Source organism: Stegodyphus dumicola, chromosome 10 (genome assembly GCF_044657685.1).
Source record: "Stegodyphus dumicola isolate Sdum_Otavi_A_Nest chromosome 10, ASM4465768v1".
Lineage (NCBI taxonomy): Eukaryota > Metazoa > Arthropoda > Arachnida > Araneae > Eresidae > Stegodyphus > Stegodyphus dumicola.
This window is the reverse complement of record NC_140777.1, coordinates 45,425,601-45,452,781: the sequence shown is the minus strand read 5'-3', so window position 1 is coordinate 45,452,781 and position 27,181 is coordinate 45,425,601. Positions and strand designations below refer to the sequence as shown.

The 27,181-nt window shown below is 30.2% G+C and overlaps 1 protein-coding gene across 2 annotated transcripts; it reads left to right on the top strand.

Moving 5' to 3' along the window:
* Window positions 1–1,324: 1,324 nt before the first annotated feature.
* LOC118201550 (calcium-responsive transcription coactivator-like) lies at window positions 1,325–18,902 on the top strand. Of its 2 annotated transcripts, none has more exons than XM_035373661.2 (4): window positions 1,325–1,572; window positions 7,908–7,984; window positions 12,736–12,808; window positions 18,483–18,902. In XM_035373661.2, exons 1-4 carry the CDS (start codon window positions 1,507–1,509, stop codon window positions 18,717–18,719), a joined length of 453 nt encoding a protein of 150 aa, XP_035229552.1. In that variant the 5' UTR covers window positions 1,325–1,506; the 3' UTR covers window positions 18,720–18,902. The 2 variants fall into 2 exon arrangements, with proteins under 2 accessions (XP_035229552.1, XP_085681038.1); XM_085824912.1 differs by lacking the exon at window positions 1,325–1,572 and adding an exon at window positions 1,784–1,832.
* Window positions 18,903–27,181: the final 8,279 nt, after the last annotated feature.

Sequence of the window (27,181 nt, the reverse complement as noted above, 5' to 3'; positions counted from 1 at the left end):
GTAACTGTTTTAAATTTTGATATTATTAAAGAGGTTTTAAATAGAGATTGAGAAGAAATCAAATTGTGTCACAAACTAAAACCAAATTATTTAATGGTCAAGGGAAACGAGAGACAAAAAGTCGCTCCAGAGAAAAACATTATTTTCAAAAAGTACCGCAAAAGGTATACTCTACCCTACAGGAAATCAGAAAGCATCTGACTTCTATGAGATAATCGATAATATCTTCGGTATTATGTGTATGTGTGTATTTAATTATGGCAAAGCACACTAGAGCTATCTGCCTAAGGGGAGGGATGCCTTCGTGGAGTTTCTAAGGGAAACTGGCTCGTATACACGTTACACATGGGGAAAACCACGAAAACACCCATGCAGCCAGCCCGTTCGCGGGATAACCTCGGACCGAACTACCAGTGTTCAGCGACTTTACCGCTCGGCCGCTGGTGGGCCTCTTCGGTATTATGAATAGTACCAAAATAGTACCAACAAGAATAACAAGTATTTAACAAACTAATTTTGTAAAGTACTTGTTAAAGTTATTCTTATTGTATCCTTTGTAACTAACTATTGATTAGATTTTGTGCTAGATTAGCATTCTAGATAAAATATAATAGTATAAAACATCAAAGTAATTGGCATAAAAAGACCTGCTTCCTTTACTCACACTTTTGAAAAATTAAATAACTGTTTTAGGTACTCTGAATAAAGCTATTTTGTCAAAATTAAGGTAGCAATCTTATATACATTTATTTAATTGTAATATAGATATAAGTATAAATTACAAAATTATTTAAAATATATCTATTATATTGAATCGGAAGAGAATTATAACAATGTAAAATTTACAATTAGGCAAAAAATCAAACGTAGGTTAGCAGAAATGTTGCCATATATATCATATATATTTAAACCTATGTCAATGTAAAGTTGTTTTTTGAGTAAATTTAAATAGCTGCTATTATAGTTATCTTAGAAGCAGCATAAAAATTCTCTCAGTTAGCATGCAAATAAAGAAATGATTAGAAATAAACGTGCATTAAATAAAAAAAACCTGCAAATAAAAATAAAAAAAAAACCACGGAACTTTATGTTAAAAGAGTAGCATATTTTATCTATTATTTTAAAATTGAGTAAGCATTATTAAATTTTTTAATGGTTCAATCTAAAATTCACAAAGCAGTAACATTGCCTCTTCCAAATTATAGCTATCTTTCACACACAGCTCATTTTAAACGCTGGTTCAAAAACGCTAATTTCCAAGCTGTGAATTATATTGGTGCGCTCAGCGTCATCATGGCTACGTCATCACTTCTCACTTTCTGCTTCAGGCGGAAAAGCTCTATGAGCTAGCCCTTCTCTTCTAAGTCCTGGAACCTTGCTATGGCGCTAGTGAGTTTCGTTCACCAAGTTTCGGTAAAGAAAGTCTAATACGTATTCTTTGGTTTCGGCTGTACGTTTGTAAATTAAAAATTTTATGTTAGCTGTGATAGCTAATTGTACGGAAGCATGTCAATTTTTTATGTTCCACCTTCGAAAGTGAAACATACGCCATCTCCTGTGCAAATTCAGAAAGTACGTGTCTTTTATGAAAATAGTTTTTTTTTTTTCACTGTTTCCTTTCTGTTTATTTTTCTCTCTTTAACCATCCATATAGATTTTTACCAAATGCATTTGTGATGCATTCTCAATTAACTCTAAAACTTGTGCCTCTATATATCTGAGTTTCTTATAGTCTTTTAGAATAATGATGAAACTTAAAAAATTATCATTTTAAGGAAAAAAAAAAAGTTAGCAGCTAATTTCAAATAAAATTTGCCTTTCTCTTTTATGAGGTGTGTATGTTCATACAATCACCCAGCTCATTTGTAAATCGTTTGTATCAAAATTTATAGAACTGCTTTTAAAGAAATAATTTATTAATTTATATGTTCATAACTTTCATTTCTTTCTGTGGTTAGAAGGATATTAAGGAGAAACTGTATTTTTTTAAAAATTTGTCTTCATAATTGTATCTTGAAATGTTTAAACTGTATGTACGATTACTGATGTATATTTATATATAGAAAGTTTTTTCCCTTAGCTTCAACAAGCATCGGAGAACTAGAATAACCTGCCATCGTGTACAACTTGGTGCTACACGAACTATCGTTTCCATGTGTACACAAAAATCCATTTTCGGCTCTAGTGTAGAATTGGGTGCCCCTTCGATTAGGGAAACTGTTACCTCGTTTTCTATTCAAAAACATCAGAACTGCACAAATTTGGCATTGTTTCTGTTGTTTTCCCACATGTAAGGCAATCTGTTTTTCTTTAAATATGCGGGAAAGTGCAGAATCACCCACCGCTTGGTGCATATTGAAGAATTGCACATACTCTGTATCCATGTACACATCGACCTATTTTCACTTAAAATCCCAGAATGGCACTGTGCCACTCCCTTGACTTTATCTATGTATACATGAACCTAATTTCACTTAAAAAATAAAAGAAAATTGACAAAAATTTAATTATTTTTACCCTTGCAAAAAGCGCCAAACAAATAAGTGGGCGATTCTGCACTTTACCTTAAAAATGGTTTGAGTAGAGAGAAGGGTACTCCTTGTATTATCGTGAAGTTGGTTCATTTATCGCCAAGTGATGGTTTATTTATGGTAACCTGAGTAGTTGAATGTTATGGAAACCCTATTATGATGTAATTGGTTGAATAATTGCAGTCAGTTTGAATCATGGATAAAGATATGGAAAGTGTGCATCAGATTTTCGATTAGTATGTTGTTATTTTGTGGTTTACACGGTAAAATGGCTGAATGTGGTAAGATTAATTTGAAGTTCTGTACGATTTGGAGCAAAAGGGGAAAAGAGCTTTAATTGACTGTTGTGTAAATGAAGGTTTACTTAGTAGTCATTATAAGTGTCCTGTATGTAGGAAGGATATACGTCTAGTTGGACGTAAAAACCGTTTAGATGGATTTAAATGGGTTTGTAGGAAGAAAGGTTCAGATGGTCACTATGTGAAGCATTCGATCAGAAAGAGTACCTGGTTTGAAAAAAGTCATTTGAGTATGATTGATATTTTGATTTGTGCCACAAACTAAAAATGAAGGAACTTCTAAATAGGGTAAGTGAATACAGTCAAAAGTCGTTAATCCGGACTCGTTGGGACTTCGGCGATTCCGGATTATAGATCATCAGTTTAAATCTGGTAAGATGGCATGCAGAAATTATAAAATTAAAAATATGAAACCGTAATTTATGAAATAAAGAGCAATTATGATCTAAAGGATATCAAAATTTACAAAAAAAAAAAGCTTAATATTTGTTTACTTTATTAAACTTATGACGAAGAATTTGATTTAAATCATATCAAAGATGGAGTACATTGAGATGAAATACTACATTTAATAAGGAATTCTAAGCCAAATAAAATAAAAACATCTGCCCTGAAGATAAGGATAGTGCTGACAGATCAACTTCCAATTCATTGCGCGTCGCAGCGTCCCCCCCTCCCCCCGAAGTTACGAAGTTGCAGTTAGCAAGTATCAAACCATCTGAAAGTTCATGGCAGAGATGGGAGAATCTGATGTACATCTTAAGCAGAGTGTTCCAATATTGCAAAAAAATACAACTGTTTCTCAAACTAAGTATGTCTCTCTTGATACAATTTATACAGACACAAACTTGATTCTAAACCTTATTTCTGTTCTTAAAGACTCGAATTCTGTTCATAACTTAAACACAAAATTTGGAACTGGTTCCTTGAAAATAGAGGAAAATAAGCATATACCAACTTCTAAACATACCAAGGTGAACTTTACACATGATGCAAATAAACTACAGAGTGGTGAGCAAATTATTTCAGATCTTTATGTGGATGAAAAGTCTGAAAGGACTGAATCTTCAGACTGTGAAATGCAAAACAAAAATACATCTGAGAACTGTAGTGAAAGAGTATTTGACTGAGGTATAACCTAACGAAAAATATGATATTCATTCTGAACTTTAATTTGTATAATTTAAAATTGTTATGTGGTTAATTTGTGTATATAACTTCTACAGAGTGTAAATATTTGTTTCTTTAGTTATGTTATTTGTTTGTTTTATTACGTTTTGTTTGTATCGAATTTATCTTCTGACCAGGTTTTGTGCCACCCGGGTCCTTAGGAGGGGACAGTGTTACAAAATGTTTAGCCACGGTAAGATAGCTTCCCCACAAGGTTGCCAGAAAATGGCAAGGGAAGGCAGGGTTGTCATATTTGACAACAAAATTAGTGCAGCCCAAAAGCTATATAAACCTTGCCTGCATGTGGAGTAGGAGTTAGTGAATGAGTGAGAGTCTAGTAAGTCAGTTAGTGCCATGTCAAGCAAGTTGATCGCGAATATATCTAGTGTCTTGTAGTCTATAGATTCGATTGCAAGACTCTTGAGTGTCTCGTAGTCTATCGGGTTGATAGTCAATCTAGTCTCGAGTTGGTCATCGGCTGTATTGCAGACTGGTGCATCGAGCATGTGCATCATTGAGGTTATTGAGTGTATTATCGCGTGCATTGCGAGTTGTAGTGTGGAGAGGCTTAAGAGTACGTTGAGTTCTGTGACCGACCGAACAGAGTCGGAAGCTGTACTCTAGTGCTTTGCTGTAAAGCTGTCTTTAGCGTTATAGCCTAAAAGCTGTGTTGCTGATTGTTTCAGCGTGTTTGTTGTCGTTTTTTGATGATGGTAACCATGCTTTGGGAGCTGTCCTGAGTAATACTGGCTAATAAATTGTGTTTTGTTACTTCATCAAGTGTCGGTGTTAATCGCTCCAAATCCATGAACCTGTAAAGAAACACAATAATATTCAGTGTGATTTGCTGTAGCTGTTCAGATCTGTGTGATGGTGTTGTGTATATTCTGTTACAGTGCAGGAGATCGGGAATCGTTATGGTTAACCTTGCCACTCAAGCTGCCTAATAAATAAAAGCCATACATGGATAGATCAGGTTACTACAAAGGCCATAAAATCCTTTGAGACAGTCCTGCCAGATGTAAAAACGGAATGCATTGCTACCAAGCTGTCACGCTGTCCTGTCAAAATATGCTAATACTTTTCAGTTTCATTTCTGTCATATCCAGTTTAATTTATCTTGGGTCACCGTGTACATTAATAGTTAATTTGAAAGTACAGTCCAGTGAAATACTTCTTTGGTACATCTAATGCATAACAGATATATAATATTTCTGTAAAAAAAAAAGAGCTATGTACCTTTCCTTAACAAATAATAGGGTATTTTTCAGTTTTGCTGGCACAGGCGATAAAGTCGCCAATAATGGTACAACCGATGCCAAACGGAATATCCTCACTGGTAACCTTTTACACGTCATTTTCAAAACAAGTTGCAGCCATTTCTTATCAGATTGTTTCTTTCAATACTGGCATGCCTGCACTGTAACCCCGATCTCCTGCACTGTAACAGAATATACACAACACCATCACACAGATCTGAACAGCTACAGCAAATCACACTGAATATTATTGTGTTTCTTTACAGGTTCATGGATTTGGAGCGATTAACACCGACACTTGATGAAGTAACAAAACACAATTTATTAGCCAGTATTACTCAGGACAGCTCCCAAAGCATGGTTACCATCATCAAAAAACGACAACAAACACGCTGAAACAATTAATTAGAATTAACATAGAATGAAACAACATTAGAAATAACATTAGAATTAACATAGAACAATTACATAGAATGTTTACCAGATAGTTCAATTTTATTCCTTAAGGCCATTCACAGTAATTGAGTCAATTAGGATGCAGTCACACCACTCACCCGAGGGCGAAAATATAGAAAAGGCGAAGTCAAAGGTTAAATTCATCAATTCTAATGAGAATGCATTAACAAAGTAAAGCACTGCAGTTTTACATAATTTCTGAATAAGCTATTTGTATGAATTGAAGTTATTCTTTCATTTAAACTTTTATTCCAAATTAAGATTTAACTTGAAATTAATGTAGATAATTACTGAGAGAATTAGATTTTTGTGGCGTAATTTACGTGAAATGAGATCACTAGGGGTCACAAGATATGAACCAGCAAATCAGGATGTTGAACCATGAAAGCATAGTAAATTTTTTAATTAATGTCTTTTTACAAATTTATTGGCTTTTCACAAAATTTTAAATGATATTAAAATACTTGTGCCTTCAAAATAAAAAATTCTTAGAACTAACATTTATTAAAATTTTTTATGTGTATACTGTATGTTGTCACCAATAAAGTCTGCTTGGCGAGATTTGCGACGGCGAAACGGAAAAGTATCAATAATAGTAATGTAAATTTTTATTCTGTGCATATTTCCTTATTGCATTTTGACCTGATAAAATCACTGCCTAAAATTAACAGAAGTTCGGAAGGAAAGTTGCAGTTGTTAACCCTCAATTACTTTTTCTCCCCAAAAAGAAAGAAGAGAGAATACTTCATATTCTTAATTTCATAACTATGTAGTATAGGATCTACTCCTTTTAATTATTTATTTTTAGATGGCACCACCAAAATTGGTTGTTGTTTTAATCGTTTCTTTTTCTCTGCATTTTAAGCTCTTCTAAATGCATGGGATAAAAATATTAATTTGAAGCAAAAACTTGTAAAGGACATACATATCACATATATAATCCTATATATTTTTATTAATAAAACTATTGGCTATATGCCATTATTCAACACATAACCAAAAAAAAAAAAAAAAAAAAAAAAAAACCACCACAACAAAATAAAACCGCATTCCCCACAAAAGTTTCCACGTAAAATGGGTTTCCATACAAACAAAATCTCAACCATCCAAGACAAAATATCACTACATTTGGCGACCACATGTATCCCGGGATGTATATGACACCTTAGCCGAAAAAAATTAGCAATGAGAAAATTTTCATAATAAGGTAAATACAGCAGTGCATGTTCTAAAGATTTTATTAGATTCTGTTTTATGACTCTTTGTTCAAAATTATATTTATTAAATTGTCAAACCATATGACAAAGCAATAACGTAGCAGGAGAATGAGAAAGTTCAGCACTAAAGCGGCAATATTGTAGTCCAAGATTAAATATGATCATTCCAGGAAGGAATGGGATGTACAAAACTGAGGACAAAAAACTAAAAATGTCTATAGAAATATATAAAAAAAAATTCTTATTCAGTCGTTTCCATTCATTTGTGGATTTATGTAAATTATTTTGAACATTGAAATTATATAACATTTAAAAAATAATTATTTAAACTCTGGTAATAAAATTTCTGAAAAGATATTGCAAATGTGTGTGTACATTTTTATTTCTATTATTCTTATTTTTATTTCTATTGTAGAGCTAAAATATGCATTACAAATTCATCTTTAAGACACAATAATCTTAAAAATTAAATTCATCTTTGTCTCTTATTTTCTGTATTATTTAGTTAGCGGCTATATTGGTTATGAAAGCGGCTATATTAAATCTGTGGTAAAATTTTGTTCTGTAATTTGAGACTTTATTCCTAGATTTTTTATTTTAGAAAAACTAATTTTTAATCTTAACATAGTATTTGTTTTTTCTGTTACAAATCTTTAATTATTTCTGTGTGAAATTTCTTTACTAAAACAAAATAATGTAATATTATTTTACCTGCAGTTGATTGTTTCTTTTTTTTTTTTTTTTTTTAGTTCTGTGATTTGAGACATTTATGCTGGAATCTTTTTATTTTTAGAAAATTAAAAAGTTTTTACACCTTAATGTAACATTTATTATTATTATTTTTTTTTTTTTCTGTAACAAATCTCTAATTATTTCCGCAATTTCTTTTACTAAAACAAAGTAATGATAATATAATTTTGTGTATAGTTTATTGTTTAAGTTATTCAATTATTCACTCTTTAAAAATTTATTCAGATGCTTGACGAAAACACTCTGATTATGAGAGCCATCACAGATTATCAGAATAGAGGCAAAGCTCGTGAATGCCATCAGTGAGTATTTATTACTTTCGAACTTTTTTAAAATTTTGTGTATCTTTATATTTAAAAAAAAAAAAAAAAGTAAAATATATTTTGGGCCTGGCAAGTGATTTTGTAGAAATGTTGTGTATTTTGTGAGAACTGCCAATACCAATGATTATAAGTTAAGGAGTGCCTATGGTCAAAACCATGTACCCCCACATCAGAAAAATATCTAAGTAGTGAGCAGAAATAGGAAAGTTGCATAATTGGTTATCATGATGCAAACTAGAGGGAGCTACAGTATCAAACAGATTAATTGAAACAAGATGAAAATTTGTATAAAATCTTTTATCTATCATTCATTTCAATAATAGAAACAAATTATTACGATTGATATTTTATGTGGCCTCCCTTGGCCTCAATTAAGAGTTTGATCCTCTTTGGCATTGAATTCACAAGGTTTTTGCAGGTTGTCAGCATCCTTTCATCTTTAAACCATATACTGATAATTGCGATTATTAATTTTTCCACTGTGGTACAATCCGATGTAGACAATCGATTCTTGCAAATTGCCCACAGATTCTCTATTGGGTTGATGTCTTGTGAATTCCCAGGATAATCTAATATGGTGATATGGTTTTCTGAAAAAAATTTGACCATTTTTTTTTAAAGTATGGCAGGGAGCCAAATCCTGCTGAAAAACTCCTTTCCCATTTGGCCACCATTTTTTCAATACTGGTATCATTCTTTCTATCAATATGGACTGGTACTTTTCACTATTCATCATACCTGTCACTGGAACAAGCGGCCCTAGTCCATAATACACCTCCAGAACATTTTTTAAGAGGATGTTTTGTGGTTTGGATGACGTGTGACAAGTTCAGTTTTTCCTTTCCCCTTCGAATGAACCGAAATTGCTGGCTTTGCACGATGAAGTGAGTCTCATCAGAAAACTCTTTTCCAATCTTCTGCCATTCAATTTTCATATTTTTTGGCCCATGCAAGTCTTTTGGCTTTCATTGCCATTGTTAAAAGTTGTTTCTTGACAGGTTTCCTTGCTGGTCTTCCCGCTTTAAGAAATCTTTGACGAACAGTCATGGGAGTTGCGTGGACACCAGTTTCAGCCAATTCTCGAGCAAGGTCTACTGCAGTTTTACGGCAATCATTTCGACTAGAATTCAGTAATCGCTGGTCATCTCACTTACTTGTCTTTCTTTTTGCACCACATTTCCCCTTCCTCTTCACTGAGATATCCCCTGACTCCTTATAGCGATTGATGTTCTTATTGACTGTAGCAAAACTTACTCCAACCTCTACTGCAATGTCTGAGTTTTTGTGGTATGCTTAGCCATTGTCACTATCATTACTCGTTTATTCATCGATACATCCATCTTTGTAGGTTACGGTCAAAATGCTGAAATTGAACAACTTTTATTAGAAATATAAGAAAAAATCACTCAACCAATATCAAAACACGTGCTGCACACTGAGCTATGCTTGCTAGACTGTGTCAAAAATAAAAATAACTACAGTATTGCCATTACAAATAATAAAAATGTTGCCAAAGTGCAAAAAAAAAAAAAAAGTTTCAATTAATCTGTTTGGTACTGTACATTAGATCGAGAAAGTTTAAGAATAGAAAAAACCAAGTTTTTAATTTTTTCGGAAGTTTTATGATTTAAAACTTTTGTATTTTTTAATTTTATATACCATATTTGACGGCATATAAGACGCACTTTTTTTCCTAAATTTGGTCTTAAAAAAGTTACCTGCGTCTTATACGTGAAGGTAATTGCATTCAATAATTGTTTATTTGGCTTTTACGAAATGCGAGAACTAAAAGAAACCACGCTATTGAAACTTTTTTCCTTGTGTGTGGCCGTCTAAATAAGGGTGCGTCTTATATGCCGTCAAATATGGTATACATATATTTTAAAATATTTTAACACATAACTACGACACTAAAGCAAAAAGCAGAAAGGAAAGATTTTACAGATTAATAGGCTCATTGGCATATGGCACAAATCATAGTGAAGTAAAGATTAAATTTTCATGATTAAATATCCAGGCAGAAATTTATTTCGGCGGGCATGATATGATTAAATAGTGAACAGATTGATAGGTGGCCACTTTTAAGTGATAGTAGAGTAAGAGAAAGCAATTATTGCAGAGCAATTACATGGCAGTATGTCCTTCATGGGCCAGGCGCTGGAACTGAGAAGAAATTTTATTTTAAAATATAAGTTAACATCTATCATAAGTAAATAGAGAAAATTGAAAGTGAATAAGTAATAATGAAGGAAATGATCATTTTAAACATCATTTGTCAAGTAAAATAGGAAGGCAAAAGTTAGAGAAGTTCGAATTTCCTAAATATATGATGAAATTCTTTACTCTCCAATAGAGATGGACGAAAGTGCTCTTTTATGGGATCACATCACATATCTTGGAATGATTTTCTGTAATAGGAGAATATTAACCAAAGGATTGACCATTCGTATATCCAAGACCTAAATCCATAGACTATGTCTTGGACACTGTTGCTATATTCTTTCTTCCTTCCAGAATTTTCAAAACACCATAGAAAGAAACAAAGAATACATTTAGAAGTGAAACTGACTGCCACAGATGCTCATAAACTGCCATATTGCTAGTATGAAGGCACTCTGTGAGAGATATGCAACTTTTAAAAGGAACCATACCTCCCATTATTCTTTGTTTTATTTTTGGAACCTTTGTTTTAAAGCTTCCTGCACCAATAAACCTATGACTTTGTTGTGTGGTACTTTTTTCTTTTATTATTATTATTATTATTATTATTATTATTATTATTATTATTATTATTATTATTATTATTATTATTATTATATCAATCTCTGCCCTCATTTTATTAAATCTGTTCCTTAATTCTGGTAGTTGACCAAAGGGGAAAGTTCTCATTTTTAATATTATATTGCAATTCAAATGCAAAGTAAGTTAATTAAATCATTTAAAATTCATCCTGTATTCAATTCAGAACAAACCATGTGCAATAATAATAAATAAATTGAAAAAAAAAAATCATGATGACAAATTGCATGAAAGGTGCAAAAAGTTTCAATCCAGAAGGAAAATAAATAGTAGCAGAAAAAAAGATGTAATTTACTTCCTTTATTGCATCATCACCTTTCATTCAATTTGTCACTGTGCTTCTGTTTTATTATTATTGCTTTTGATATGTGTGTATGCAGGCATACATGTGTTTGAGGGTAGAGTTTAGTTAAGATTTTTCTATTTCTGGGGCCAACAGGTACAGGTTTGTCAAAGAAATCTTCAGCAAAGGGAAAACCATGGTTGTATTTATTACAGAAAAAGTGAACAAGAAGATAGCTCCAACTGTTGGCAAGAAATTAAAAAATTAAGTTGATCTGTAATAGTTAAATGGGAGGTTTTCTTGTAGCATTCTGTAATATCCATGGTAAATCTTGAAACATATTGTATCTTTGAAAATGGCCACACTGCTGATGATATTTTGTTTTTAATGCTCTTATTTACATTTTTTAATATTTTCAGTGTCATTATTTTTAACTTTTAATTATTACAGTGCATATATTTATCAGTCGTATGAAAATATCAAATGAATTAAAACAGTGTGTATAACAGTTTAAATAATATTAATGCCTAATTATGTAAAAGATGGTTAGTAAGCTAATGAAGGAAAGCTGTTAGAGACTTGTGTTATTTAGAAAAGGAAATGCATACTATCACCTTGAGTCTTCTTCAGAATTCAAACCACAAATCTCAACCACTAGCTGAATGTGCTTGTGCTAATTACATTACAGAAACTGCATCTGGGACAATGCAGTATCTCTTTGTATCATTGATACTCAAAGTTAAAAACACTAGACAATCTTGTTATTTTCCTTTCTGGCAAACTAATTTAAGTCAATTTCATCTTTTTCTCCTCTTTTTCTATATTATCCAAGATTTTTTAAATGATAGAGAACTATAGTTGAGATTTGTAAACCGTACGAAAAGGGAGCTTCCTAACACCAAATTGAAACACGCATTGCTTGTTGTCAAACATTCACATAACATTTTAGTTTTCATTTGAAATAATTTTAAATGCTTATTAAGGTGATCCTCAACCATTTTTGCTCCATGTGTCCATTTCATCATTGCTTGAAAATCATCCCCCTTCCTTCCAAAGCTTGAAAAATAACTATATGTGTTTTAGTTTTCATAAATAAGGCTAATATTTTTCACATTTTCATGAAATACATAAAAATGCATAAAATTTTGCATTAAATTCTCAAGTGGGTTGTAGTTTCATCATTTTTTCTATTTCACAAAAGTGGATATATTTATATTTTATTAATATTCTAAATTTTAATGTGATGTAATTTTTTATGCTAGCTTATTATTCTTTTGAAGTTGACCTATTATACTTGATTAAATTTTCATGTGTTCTAAATTAGTAATTTTTCTAAATTAATATGACTGTAATTCTTAGTAATCATTAATTTTTTTAGCTTAATATTAGAATTACTAATAAAAATATTTATTCCATCTGAAGGAGATAATCTATCATTTTGATGGATTAATACTTCTAGCATTAATTGTAGAATTGATGTCTCATGAATTTAAAAAGAAAATCTTCTAAACTCCTACATGTGTTGAGATTTGAACTGATTTCAGAGTGTATGACATAATACAGAGATTGTTTTCTAGAAAAAAATGTAATTATAATTTTTTAAGAATTTTAAATATTTTTGCACTTAAACATGTATATTCTTTTTAAGGTACCTACAACTTCTTCACAGAAATTTAATCTTCTTAGCTTCTGTTGCTGATGCAGTTCCTGGCACACTTCCTGTTAGTAACGTTTGCCTTATTTAAAAGCTAAAGCGTGTTTTTTATTTATTTATTTATTTATTTATTTTTATTATTACTCTCATATATGATTCATGTAAAAATTCTTTGATATCTAAGTTATTTTTCATTATTAAAATTTATGTATTTGTACCAAAATGCTTATATTGTTGTGCAAAGATTAAAGTACAATTTTTTTCAAGTGATTTTCAAAAGAAGGTACTGCTAGTACTTCTTAAGAGGTAGTTATAAGTTTCAAAAATGCAAATTATATATATTTTGCAACTTTAGTTTTGACTAATTGAACAGGTATTATATATTTCTTAATGTATTTTTTATGCTCCACTTATATAGAGTAAATCTGAAGATATTACTGGCTTTCCGATGTATGGATAGGAATATTTTATAAATATCCAAATCTGATATATTGAAAAGTAAATAATAGAGCTTCCCATCCAAAAGATTACAATTTGGTTATATTTTACTTAATGTTTCTTTGCATTAATTCAGTAACAAAATATTTTGAAAAAAAAAAAAAAAAACTGGATTTATAAAAAATAAAGAATGCTAATTTTTAGGTTTTGTTTATTAAATCGGGAAAAAATATTTTATAAAATTTTATTTAACCTAAAGTTATACAGTCCTATAATGATAGTTTTTTTCTGTAATCATGCAGGCAGACCCAAAAATTAAGAATTAAGAAAAATGCTTAAAAATAAAATGATCCATACATATTTTAAATCAAAGAAAATAAGTTAAAATGATCTGCATTCTTAAAACAAACCTCCTTTTTGTTGGAATGTTGCATTTGTAACTATTATCTTTTATTCTGTTTATCTAATAAGTAACTAAAATGTGTGAAAAAGTTCTAATTGTGACTGGTTTTAAGTGTGTTAATTCAGCTTCGTTAATGGCAGTGTTTACAGTATTTTTGAAAAATCTAGAAAGTACTTCTAAAAAAAATAAAAAGTTTTCCAGACATCTTGAGTTTTGATTGCAAAATTTTTTTAGGTAAAGCCATTATAATAGTTCAACAAAGATACATTTTAAAGATCACTACAAGAACATTAAGAACATCAAATATTGCAGTTATCAACATCTGAGTGATACAAGGCCAGACACTCTTCAGTCTTTTGGCAATTATTGGGCAAATAATATTGCATAAATTTACTACAAAATTTACCTTTGCGTGTGATAAGATTTTGTCTATCAAATAATATTGTATCTCACCCCTTTCTAATTTTTATTTTTAATTTGCGCTCTGGCATGTTCAGCAATGCACTGTCTTGCTGTCTAGTACAAATAAGAAAACAACTGTGTTCTGCCACTGATGCTTTTATTAACTAGCCATTTAACTTGGAATAGGTATAGTGACTCGTATTTGTTTTTGGAGATTATTATTATTGAATTTTATTTGCAATAGATCTTGTACTAAATATTGATACATGTACTAAATATTGATACATAGACTTCAAACTTTCTTCTAATACATTATTTTTTCTCTAGTCTTGCTCAATTTAAAATAAATGTCATCAAAATACTCTTTTAATGAAATAATATATTCAAAAAATTTTAATTAGTCACTCACATACTAGCATGAACACATCAAATTTTTGTTGAGATGCTTTGGTAGACAATATTTCTTGTTGTAATTTTCTGTTTTAAAGAAAATACATCACGAGAAATTTTTATGAAAGAATGGAACATTCTTACCAGAAAAAATAAGTTGAATCCATGGCAAAACATATAACAAGTGTAAATTTATTAAAAGATAACCAACAAAATATTGAATGCTCCATTATTTTGTATTTTTATTAAATATAAACTGTTTATTAAAAGTGTGCAAATATTTTTTGCATTTTCACAACTTTCTGAAAAACTATTTTACTTGTTGAAAAAGTTTCGATTTCCCACCCTCCAAAACAAGCAAGTTTAAAAAAAGATTATCAATAGCACATGTGAAAGAAAAATAAGTCATTTTACTAATGTTTAGTAGCTGATATTTGCAAATAAAAAATAGAAAAACACATGTCTGAAAACAAATATGAACTGCTGTGAATATTGGGAAACATTCTACATACAATCTGAAATCGGAATATTCAATATCCATAATGATCTGGAATCTTTTTTTTTTTTTTTAAAAAATCTTTTGGTTTGTTTTGGCTTATTTAATTAAGGCAAAGCATTCAAAGGTCTTCTGCCTAAGGAAGGGGATGCCTTTGTTAATGACATTTTAAGGAAAATTGGCTTGTATACACATTTCACATAGGGAAACCATGAAAACCCCCATGCAACCAACCCATTTGCTGGGATTCAAACCCCTGTCAATCTTATGATACATTACAAACATTGTACAGTGGATGCTATACAATGTTTTTGATGTATCATATATGTTTTAAGATGACAGCCATGAATTTGAATCTTTTTAGATATCGCAAACAAAAGGCAAAATTTTTCTATTAATCAAATTTGGGAAGAAATGTAAAGAAGTAGTAATAAATGAAATGATTTAACAAGTTTTTCATTTTGATAACGTGCCAATCATCAGTCAACTAATGAATGGTGAAATCTGTATTATGGTTCTGAATCCAGAAAATATTGCTACTGATAGTGAATTAAATGACAGAGAGGTTGTTGATAATGAAAAAGTTTCGATTGACATGTTAATGTGAATTCTCGACACAGCAGTTACAGGACTTGATCAATGAAACTTTGTAACTGAAGAAGAAGATTTATCTATAGGATTGAAGAATAATTACTAACACAAAAATCGAAGCAATTTAAACAACTTGCATTGAAAGAAATGTGTTGTAATAACAACAAATAGATATTGAGCTGCTTTTTTTTTTTTCCTTTTATAAATTTTTATTTCCGTAAGGTCATAGATGTTTCATTATTTCATAAATCACTATTTGATATTTTTAATATTGTGATTTTTACATATTATCTTATCAGATTTAAATTGATGATCTAACATCAGGAAAAATCCAGAATTGCCGAAGTCCCACATGTTTCCGGATCTTAGACCTTGTATTGTAAAAACTATAAAATTCTGTAATGTTTTATAATTATAAGTTTAACTCAATGTGTAATTTTCTCTTAACCCACTGAGTGACATGGCTTTATGGATCCGCTTATGGAATACTGTATTGAAACTGCATTTATTTGTTAAACTTCTTTTAATTACTTATTTTAGTCTTTGTATTCCTAAACAAATATGAACTCTAATATGAAACAAATATGAAATAAATAAACAAATATGAAACTCTTGAAAATAATATTTAGATTATTTTAGAAAATTTAATAAAGAATCAAAATGTTTTAAATAATAACGTAATCTAAACCAAGCAACAAAATATCGCATGACCTCAAAAAGATGGCCATGTCACTCAGGTGGTTAAACATGTATCATGCTGTTGACAATTATGTCATAAATGTATTTACATAACAGCATATTAAATCTTTTTATGCTGCATAGCTGCTATAGGATTGTTACAAATGAAATAATCGATTTGGGGGGGGGCTGTTGAAATCTCTTTACTTAAACTTCAGCAGCATCAGAACATTTTTGTCTATGTGTGACGAAGGTTACCACTGTTTATACAGGGCTCTACCTTGTTGACAAGTTTTTAATCAACTTAACGGATTTTTTTAAAAAAAATCAGTGTCTTTGGAAGCTGTGAAGTCTTCTGCTACCTGATAAGTTAATGTATTATTGGTAAAATATTTATTGCCAAAAAAAACCAAATTAAAATCTATTTGCAAAATGGAAGAATGAAGCATAATTTTGTCTCCTAAATTGTTGATTTGCGGTTGTAACTTGACAGTATGATGTAGTTGAACTTTATTCTGAAGCATTGAGACTTCCATGTCTTTTCACAAGTGCCAATTGCTTAAAGTGCAATTTGTCATGCATTTGCCTCTTCAAGTATTAAGCTATATTTATTGTTCCTGTGTGTGTAAGGAATAAATTGTGAATAACAGCAGCACATGACCAATCTGCTGTAAACATTATCATCTTTGGATTAAAAGGGTCTTTGGAGTTCTTTCTGAAGGTCTTTTCCCTCCAACTACTGCAGTGGAAATGCACAATTGTCATAAAATATCCACTTTTCATTCACTGTCACAATACTTTGCAGAGACATATCTTCTTTAGTTTTTAAAAGAGACCTACTTGTTTTCATCAGTGAGTTCATGTTTTCTTAAGCTTCCATACTTTTGTCATGCTTGACAAAGGCTTTCCTTACCTTTATCAAGCTGTTGTTGTTTTCCTTTTAACATATTTTCTCATATATATGTTTCCTTCTAACATTTTAATGCTAGGCTCTAATTTTTTTTTTTTTTTTTTTAATATTTGCATAATATTCTGTTTCTCAATGTGTTCAGTAAGCAAGTTCTTCTAAATTTTAAAATGTTTATCTGTGTAGTGATTGTTTTCATCTTGCTATTAAAGACAAATCTTCGCAAACTACCTGTGAAAGTCATGCCAAATCTTGCCTTTCTAACTGTTAAACTTTATATTGGCATAATACAAGAACCAACCCATCACAGCAAAGCAAACGCAAACTCAGCCACCTTCTGTAATCATTTCTGAATGGTTTGAGAGCTGAAGAGTAGTAGAGACAACAGTAAGAATGGCGAGATTCAGACAATGAAAATTATCTTATTAGATATTATTATGTTAATAGTACTATGTACTTTTATTGCAGTGTAGATTTCTTTAAAAGAAATAATATTTTGATAATTACCCTGTAGTTTATCGTAGACTTTTCATTTGTTATGTTCTTACTGTAACCGCATCCTTCGGAAATGAGATTATTCACATAATTTAACCTTCCTGGATTTTTGGACAATAAAATTTGTGAAAAAAATGGAGGAAATACATATTATCAACTTCCTTTAAACAGTTACTATATTTAGTGTTTAGGCAATCTCTCTTATAATTTGTCATGGATATGATTCAATTAAATTATATAACTTATTTGAATCAATTGAGGAAGGTCAGTGTTTTACTGCAGCTGATGCAGAATTTTTTTTGAACTGATATAAGCAACCCTAATTGATTGGTTCTATATTTGATTTGATGTCACTATTATTCTGTGTTTAATGCTCATTAATATTATTCACTATATACTTTACTACTACTATTTAATATTAATGTCCACTGTTAAATGCTCATGCATCGTCTATGCGTGATATTGTCACCTGATATAGAATGTGTATAAACCTTGCTGCTTGCTTTCTTCCACAACCAGTAGAAACCTGATGTCACCTAGTAATCATTTCATTTGTAACAACTCCCTGTGTATTTAATTTACATCTTTAAAATTCATACATGAAATTTATTGAATTTGATTAGCACTCTCCTTGTTGTTTCAGCTTTTTTAAAATATCAATATGCAATTAAAAACTAGATTTGAAAATGGCCCTGTTTAAATAAATATTTGAAAATGTTCATATATCAAAGTTTTTTTTTATTATCAAATTATAATTCATATTGAATTTATATATGCAAATTTAACTTAGTGTTTTATTTCACTGAAGAGCTAAATTTGTTTACAGTGCATAGATTTAATGTATTCATAAAATACTGTCTTGCCCCCCCCCTCAAAAAAGAAATTTTAATGCTTTTATATTATTATAATTGATTTTTATTATCAATTCCTTCTCCTTATAGCCTCCTCCTCCTCAGTTACGAATATCTTCAAATGTAGACCAAAATATTTTGTCAAACCCATCCTCATCTCAAAACCAACCAGGAGATCTGTATTCATCTCAGAATCAACCAGTAGATCCACCTTCATCTCATATCCAACCAGTAGTCCCATCTTCATCTCAGAACCAACCAACAGAGCCATCTTCATCTCAAAATCAACCTGGGAGTGGAAATGAGAGTAATGGATTTTATTTGTAAAAAAAAATTCAGATAAAAATATGGTTTTTATTTTTAATAATTTTCATAAATGTAATATTGTTGAATTTCTAATTTAGAAAATAAGCATTTGAATTTTGATTCCAGGTTATTAGAAGGTGATAAAGCTCTTAACAATTTTTTTTCTTGTATTTATTACGCAAAATAAATTTTATGTGGAATTTATTCAATTGATTATCAATAAATTTTAAATAATTAAGGATTAAAATATTAAAATTGGTGAATAACTTTTAACATACAGCAATATTAGTGCTTCAGTTGTGTTCATTGAAGGACATACTATGTAAATGAAATTTAATAACTAATTTAAAGTGAAAAAACCATTGTAAACCATAATTCTTTATATGAAATTTGTATAATACTCTAAATTAAAACATTTTCATGATACAGTTTAGTTTTAATGTTATTGATAAATAAATTTATCCTGCTGAACAAAATTAGAATATAATGCAGCATGTAACCGATGTTGAAAGATGCACAGTTAAATCAATTATTAGTATACAACCGTGAGGAAAAATAGTAGTAGTAAACTAGTAAAAAGTAGCCTTAACCACTTGCCTGTTTTGGCTGTGTACCATACGAGTGCCTTTATTGATTTTCATGAATGCTATGGAGAACAGCTTCAGTTCTGTTTGCATTTTTACTTTGTTGCGATAAGGTGTAATTTTTGAGGTTACATTCTACAATTTTGCATGAAACTAACCTGATATTTTCACTCAAAGTGCAAAAGCATCGGTGTAAATAATACATTTGCATCTTTTCAGATCCAAAAAATTGCCTAGCCAAGTGGTAAAGAGGTCTAATACCCTTCAGAACGACTTAGCTACATCAGACCAGTTTGTATGTAGAGAAAGAGGCAGACCCAAACATTTTTTATTTAAATGCTCCCTCACAGCTGAACATCACTGAAAAGGCCCCGAATTCAGAAAGTGAAATGACTCCTTTTTTTAAAATATACCACCAAAAACAATCATCTCGGGGAAGGGGGGGGAATCATAAATATAATGAACTTCCTGTCCACAAGAAGCATTGAGTTTGCAACACAGCATAGAATAATATAACAAAGATATTACCTCAAACATCGCATGTAAGCAGACCTGGAGCTGTCCACCATAGCATGTAAGTGCAAAAGACGCCAACTGTGAAAACATCAATGTAAAAAAAGGCACTGCCCGTGGTGAGGTATGCGCCAATACAATGTATTGCAAGCTATGTCTGGCAGGGTCCCATGTGAGCCCTGTGGGGTGTAATAATCTGGATAACTAGTGTGCCTAGACAACACCCACATTGCCAATGTTTAAATAGTGGTTGTCTATCACACTTCAGAATATCCATACCCATATTCCCATTAGAAGGGGCACAGTGCGCGGTGTGGAACATAGCTATGGGCCTTCTCGAGTGTATTTATCTGGTAATTAGTGCGGTTGATCAATACCCACTTAGCCAGTTATTAAACAAAAGGATATCACTACACATCATCATATTCATATGCACCCCTCTAGAACACTGCACAACAAGGAAGGACCGAATCACACTTGCGAGAAGGGGAATTTCTGTCTCAGTTTTCAAGAGAAACACTCTAAGGGATGAATCCTAAGCTCTCCTGCCCTTTTTCCCATCAATCTCTCAAGAGGACTTTTGACTGGCCATATTTAGAGTGCACCAATGCCACAAAAATCACTGTATGCTTACAAATATTCTTACAGATCTCGAATCTAGCTGAAACTTAATTGGTGTACAAGTAATTAAAATTGTTTTTACCATAAAATAATGACAAAATGTATGCAGAACATTTCTTGCAATTCAGACTAATTCAGAATCCAAAATGTCTGTAAATGGTTCTGGAAGTTCTTGAGATGGCTTCAATACTAGTATAAAAACGTGGCAGTAAAGATATGGATTTACACTTTTAATCAGATATAATCATTTGACTGATTGATAGGAGCAGTAGAAGGTAAATGAAGGTCTTCCTAGATGTTTACCAGCTCTGCTAAGACTGTAGTAGAGACATTTTTAGAGGTGATTTTATCTGCAGGTGGGGGGATAAGATCCACAAGACAGTGTTCTGTATGTTCATTGAAGAAAAAATGGCAAAAGAATAAGAAAAAGGGGTCTTTTGGAGGGGTGTTGGACTGTGCCTCTTGTCATCTTTTTAAGATACATCACACTAAATTAGAAGTTTGAAAAAAAAAATAATAAATATGGTTGTACTGATTGTAGTTCAAGATGAAAGTAATTGTATTTTTTTACCATAAAACTAAATGTAACTTCCCTGTTAGGTGCTTGTGTAGAAAGAAAAGATAACTTCCAGGAAAAATATTGATATTATATTTGCAGTAAAATCATTGTTCTAAATGCTTAAAAATATTGCAAATGTTCGAATTAATTACATTTTCATACTTACAAATGTAAAATGGACAGAAAAATGCAAGATTGTTATTATAGAATTCGGGGGGAAAAGTTGCTAAGTGAATAAATAATATGAAACAAGGAAAAATATAGGAAATATGAAACATTATATCAGTATAGGATCAGCTTATACTGAACATTTTGTGGACTGAATGTAATAAATAATCTCAGTATAAATGGAATGGTTAGTATGAAACTGTTTCTATAAAAAAAAATCTTAAAAACTATTGAACTGTTACTTAAAATCTGTAACCTGTTTAAATAAGTAACATACCTATATGTCGTAATTAATGAGATTATCCATGATCTCTTATTTTGTACTTAATCGGCATTTAAAGAGTGCATTTCATTCAATAAAACTTGCTTTAGATAGAAATGACTGATAACTAACCGCTCTCATTATGATGTAAACAATCTGATAAGCTAGCAGGCTAGTCCATGTATTTCACAACCCTGTCTTCTGTTGTTGTGAAATATAATATTCACTAATAATGATGTCCTCAAGGCTACCTTAAAATTTGTTGCTTCTGTTACTGTATATAGGATGATTTTAAAACATATACCAAAAATTTAGAGGCAAGAAATATAAGAGGAGACAAAAATAAGCAGATTTTGTAATAGAAATGCCATTGGAAGTACTTTGATGTGTGTGATATTAACTCTATAATTATTAATATAATTAACCATAACCGGCTTTATCCGATCATGAGATTTTTTTGTCACTTTTTATATATTAGTTTATAATTTAAGATATTTTACTTTCTTACTTTCATTAATAATATGAATGCCATCTTGATGAATGCAAGTTTATGAAAATAGAGACTAAAATAGATGAATATACATATTTAGCTAATAAAGGCTCTTTAAATACAAGTCTTCATGACAGATCCAAAAATCTGGACCACTCAGAGGGTTAATATTAACTAGTTTCCCTTAACAAATTGTTCATGAAGGTAGATAATGTTTATATGCTTTGTTGTAATAGCCAGACTATTAATACTTATATAACTTTAGTCTATAAAAACTTTTTTTTTCCTATGAATAGAAAGCTTTAGGTTCTTCATTCTTATTTTGACTCTTTTGACAGCTCCTTTAATATTTGTACCTTGTTATGTAGTTATGGGTCTCATTTTCTTATCAGCAGCTAAAAAAAAAAGATGCTACACAAAGCAGTTATGAGTTTCAATAATGTAAGTTTATATAGGCAATATGACAAATATATAATTGCAAAGAATGTGTGCAATAAAAGAGAAAACATTAGTGAAAAAAGAGAAAATTAGCATATCTAATGCAATTGTTGGGAACTAGTAAAAATGATAAACTTTGAAAATGTCTTAAGCATGTTCCTTTAACTATACGTTTTTGTCATCTTGTCAGACAATCCAATGGACTAAATGAATTTACGAAAAATCCAATGAATAAAAATGAGTGCTGTGAAACCTCAGATTATGAATGCTTCAATGTACCAACAAATTTTGGCCAAAAGTTTGTATTACAGCATTTTATTACATACATTAGACATAGATTGGATGGTACTCATGATGTTACGGAAAATGTCATAATTCGTATGTAAAAATAAATTTTTGCATTATTATACAACATAGGATAATAGTAACTGAAACCCTTAATCGCCAGCTACAATGCAATCATTATGTAATTGTGTTTAAGTCTATTTAGTACTTATCTATTCTATGGAACATTAAACTTAGTAATTGTCAAATAGAAAAAAAAAAAAAAACTCCACCATAAAACTTAAAATTGGGTAAAATTTCGACCTTAAACTACATAAATAAAACTATCAGTTTCAAGGCAATCAAACACAGGTTCCTCTTCTTCAGGCAGAAAAAAATTTGCTAATTTGTTTGCTCAATAAGAAAGGGGCCTATGTCTGATTGCCCTTGAAACTGATAGGGTTGGTTTTAAAATGAGCAACAAAATAAGGTTGCTGTTTTGTCTAATTTTCAAATAGTAATTGTGTTTAAACATCAACTTATTTCTAATTCACAGTTAACATAGTGGGCAGTTATATTGTACGTAGGCTGATGGCTAATGTTTGCCCTACAAATTTAGATTTCTTACAATGTAAGCGTGAGAAAGAACGAAAGGAAAAAGTTTATTTTTTGAGAAATTCTGTAATTCTTAAGGAAGGTAGGAAAAAGAGTTACTTCCTTTTCTTTTGCTCTGAATTTTGTAGTTCGAAATATTTTTAGTTTAACAGCAGCTGCTACCATGAGCAGAAACACGCATGCGCCATTCAGCTGATTTATTTTCAAAATAGGATGGATGGACATAAATCACATTGTAGGAATTTTTCTGCCTCTGTAATATGTGTATTTTCATTGCATTCAGAGCATAGAATCAAAAATTTAAGAAGTATAATATATGAAATATAAAAATATGAGTGTTTTTGAAAGTTAATTTTGCAGTATTTATGTAATTTTATGATAAAGTATAATAAATAATTAATTGTAAAACAATTCATATTATAATTAATAATTATCTAATATTAATAATAATTATCTTTGAGCTAAAAGTGTGCAGTAATGTACACTCAATATCCACACACAAAAAACTTTAAGAGTTAGTTATATTGATTTTATGATAATAAATTATTATAGTATTTATTTAATTAATTATATTAAATAATTGTTGTATTTTTTATTTTTGTACTAAAATCTGTATGCATTATTAAACATATTTAGATGAGGGAATTATTATAGGAAAAAAAAAGAATGAAAAAAAATTCTGTAAAAGATCACAATATTAGTAAATGTCATGTTCAGTCGATTATAATGCGGGGAAATTCTGCTCAAATGGGGTGCTCAAATAATTATTATAATTGGTTATAATAACTTTATGATAAGAAATATTTAATTATATTATAATTAATAATTATATATATTTTTATCTGTGTGCTGAAAGGCATATGCATTAATGTACACATAATACTCCCTGAAAAAAAATAAGTTATATTAATTTTATAATAAATTAGGTGTTACTTTGGTAGATGATTGCACGGATTTTGGGTTTTTTTTTTTTTTTTTTTCGACTTATGGTAAACCCATTGCTGGACAAGTTATTTATGGTAACCAATACTTTGTTGTCATTTTATTTAAAAAATAATGCTTTTTATTATGCATAAATTCTGTATTTTAAATATTATTTATGGCTTCTAAATATTAAAAATCAATTTAATTTTGCATTTTTATGTGAAATAAAAATTTTATTGTTTATGATATTTTATATAATTTTATGTTGTGGATGATGTAATCAATGATGTCACCTTGCTTTAAAAGTAATTGGTTTTAATATGCATAAATTTAAACTAATGTTTTAAACATTATTTATGGCTGTTAAATATTAAAATACAGTTTAATTTTGCATTTTTTAAAATCATTTTATTATGTATGATTATTTAAATAATTTTAATTCTATTCATGATGTCATCAGCTCCCTGATTGGTTACAGAATATTTGTGCATTAACGAGCTGTAATCAGCTCCCTGATTGGTCGCTGAATATTTGTGCATTACTATGCCATTTTAAAATTTTATTATTCATCTCTTCGAATTCCTTAGATTTCATAGAGATAAGATATGTCCCTTTCAAAGATTAATGTTGTTATTGGTAAATACCAAGGATTATTGGTATCGGACCTTTGGACCTTATTTTGGCCAACCTGGCTTTCCTAATCAAAGATTTATTTATAAATTGTTACAAGGGTCAAAGCAAATTTATTTTAAATTTTTGGAGGGAACCTTGCTGATTCCTTCTTCAATGAAGTGCAAGAAATATGGATCACAGATGAAGATCATTAAAAGAGTTGATTCTGAGGACAGCCGTTTAAGGTATTGTGGTCACAGTGGAAGAAATAACCACTGTAACTGTAAAAAAAGTATTACATTCCTTTTTTATCGGCAGTAAACTTCTAATTGCTGTCATTTTAGCTCTAGTGTACGAAGCTTTCTTATTTAGTTATTTTAAAGTATTTGAATTTAAGTAATATTTTAATTCTTTTAAATGTTTGTATAATGTTTTTTAATTCGATATTCAATTTAAGTAATATTTTAATCCAATTAAACACTGGCACAATATTTTTATAGCAGTGTTTTTATTCTATTTCTTTGCTGTATGAAAGTAATAATTTAACCTTACTTTAGTATTTTATACTCATAGTAAATGTAATTATTTATATTTGCCTGCCATCTTAAAAAACAACGTTTTCAACAAAAAAATTAATCCATTATTTTTAACGATTATTCATCATCATCATTATTATTATTATTTTAAAGTTTTGAATACTTTACTATGTGGAAAATACGTAAAAACAGCATTTTGCAAAATGGCTGACGATTGTAAAAACCGCGCCAAAGTAAATTGCCCAAAATCCGTTCAACCACCAACCAAAGTAGCATCATAAATTATTAGTTATTTTAGTAATTACATTATAATAAATTATTATAGTTATTTAATTATAGTAATTACATTATAATAAATTATTATAGTTATTTAATTGTAGTAATTACATTATAATAAATAATTGTACTTCTTTTTGATTTTTGCATTAAAATCTGTATACATTATTAAACATATTTGGAAGGGGAATTTTATTTTTGGAAAAAAGGAACAAAAAAAAATCTTGTGTAAAAGATCACAGTATTGGTATATCTCATGTTCAATGAATTGAAATTTTGGGAAGATTCAACTTAAATGGGGTGAAAACTATACTGACCTTTTTGTTAACTACCAAAAGAATACTTCCACTAAAAAGTTTAATAATATAGTTTTTCGTTTTTTTTTTAAGTAAACAATGAAATTTGTACTATTCGCATAAAATTGATGTACAGTCAAAAGTCGTTTATTCGGACACCCATAATCCGGAATGATCTATTATCCAGACCTCAAAGCTAAAAACTTTCTACGCATGCGCCCCGTTGGCACATGCACACAGGCGTTTTACGCATGTGCGTAAGACCTTGACGATTGCGCATATGCGTGTGCGCAAGTGCAGAATACGTTTTTGCCTGCGCGTTTAATGTATAACGGACGGTGTAAGCTAAAATTATCTAATTATCTATTTCAGTTAATGTTAATGATTGCGTTGTTCCTTAATCTTCGAATTGGATCCGGCTTATTATTTTTTGCAGACTGTAAGAGCAATTTTATAAAAGTAAACTTGAACTTTCGATTATATCAAATAGAATTTCCAAGGCTGGAACTTCCAAAGGATCTACAAAACGAAAGTATGTTTTGATGTCCATCAAACAAAAAGTGGAATTGCTGCAAAAAATGGATAAAGACATGAAGAATGTGACAGAGAGGTTAGTGAAAACGAAAAAATTTTGATTGACAATTTAGTCGGTATTCTCGGCACAGCAATTAACGGGACTTGAACAGTGGAACTTTGTAACTGAACAAGAAATTATGTATGTTTATAGAATTGAAGAGAAAGTATTATCATATAAAACGAAGCAACTTAAACAACTTACATTGAAAGAAATGTTTAATAAAGTAAACAAATAAATATTAAGCCTTTTTTTTTTTTGTAAATTTTGATACCCTTTAGATCATAATTGTTCTTTATTTCATAAATTATGGTTTCATATTTTTAATTTTAATTCCCCCCCCCCCATCTTACCAGATTTAAACCAATGATTTATAATCCGGAAAAACCGATAATCCGGAATCGCCAAAGTCCCGACGAGTCCGGATTAAAGACTTTTGACCGTACACTGATATCTTTCCTCACTACAATCATTGCAGAAAATATCATATTTTTAATTTTAGAATTTCTGCATGCCATCTTACGAGATTTAAACTGATGATCTATAATCCGGAAAAATCGATAATCTGGAATCGCGGAAGTCCCGACGAGTCCGGATTAACGACTTTTGACTGTATTATGAAACAAAATTTGTTCATCATTTTTGGTTTCTACGGTTGCAGATCAGTGCAAATCTTCTAGTTTATTTCTGAAAATATGAACAATAATACAAAAGACAACTTCACAACAAGATCACTAAACTTTCCCTCCTT

Coding starts and splice junctions, on each gene's coding strand:
- LOC118201550 (XM_035373661.2), top strand. CDS start 1,507: ATGTCAATTTTTTATGTTCCACCTTCGAAAGTGAAACATACGCCATCT. Junction 1,573..7,907: donor CTCCTGTGCAAATTCAGAAA/GTACGTGTCTTT, acceptor AAATTTATTCAG/ATGCTTGACGAAAACACTCT. Junction 12,809..18,482: donor CAGTTCCTGGCACACTTCCT/GTTAGTAACGTT, acceptor TTCTCCTTATAG/CCTCCTCCTCCTCAGTTACG.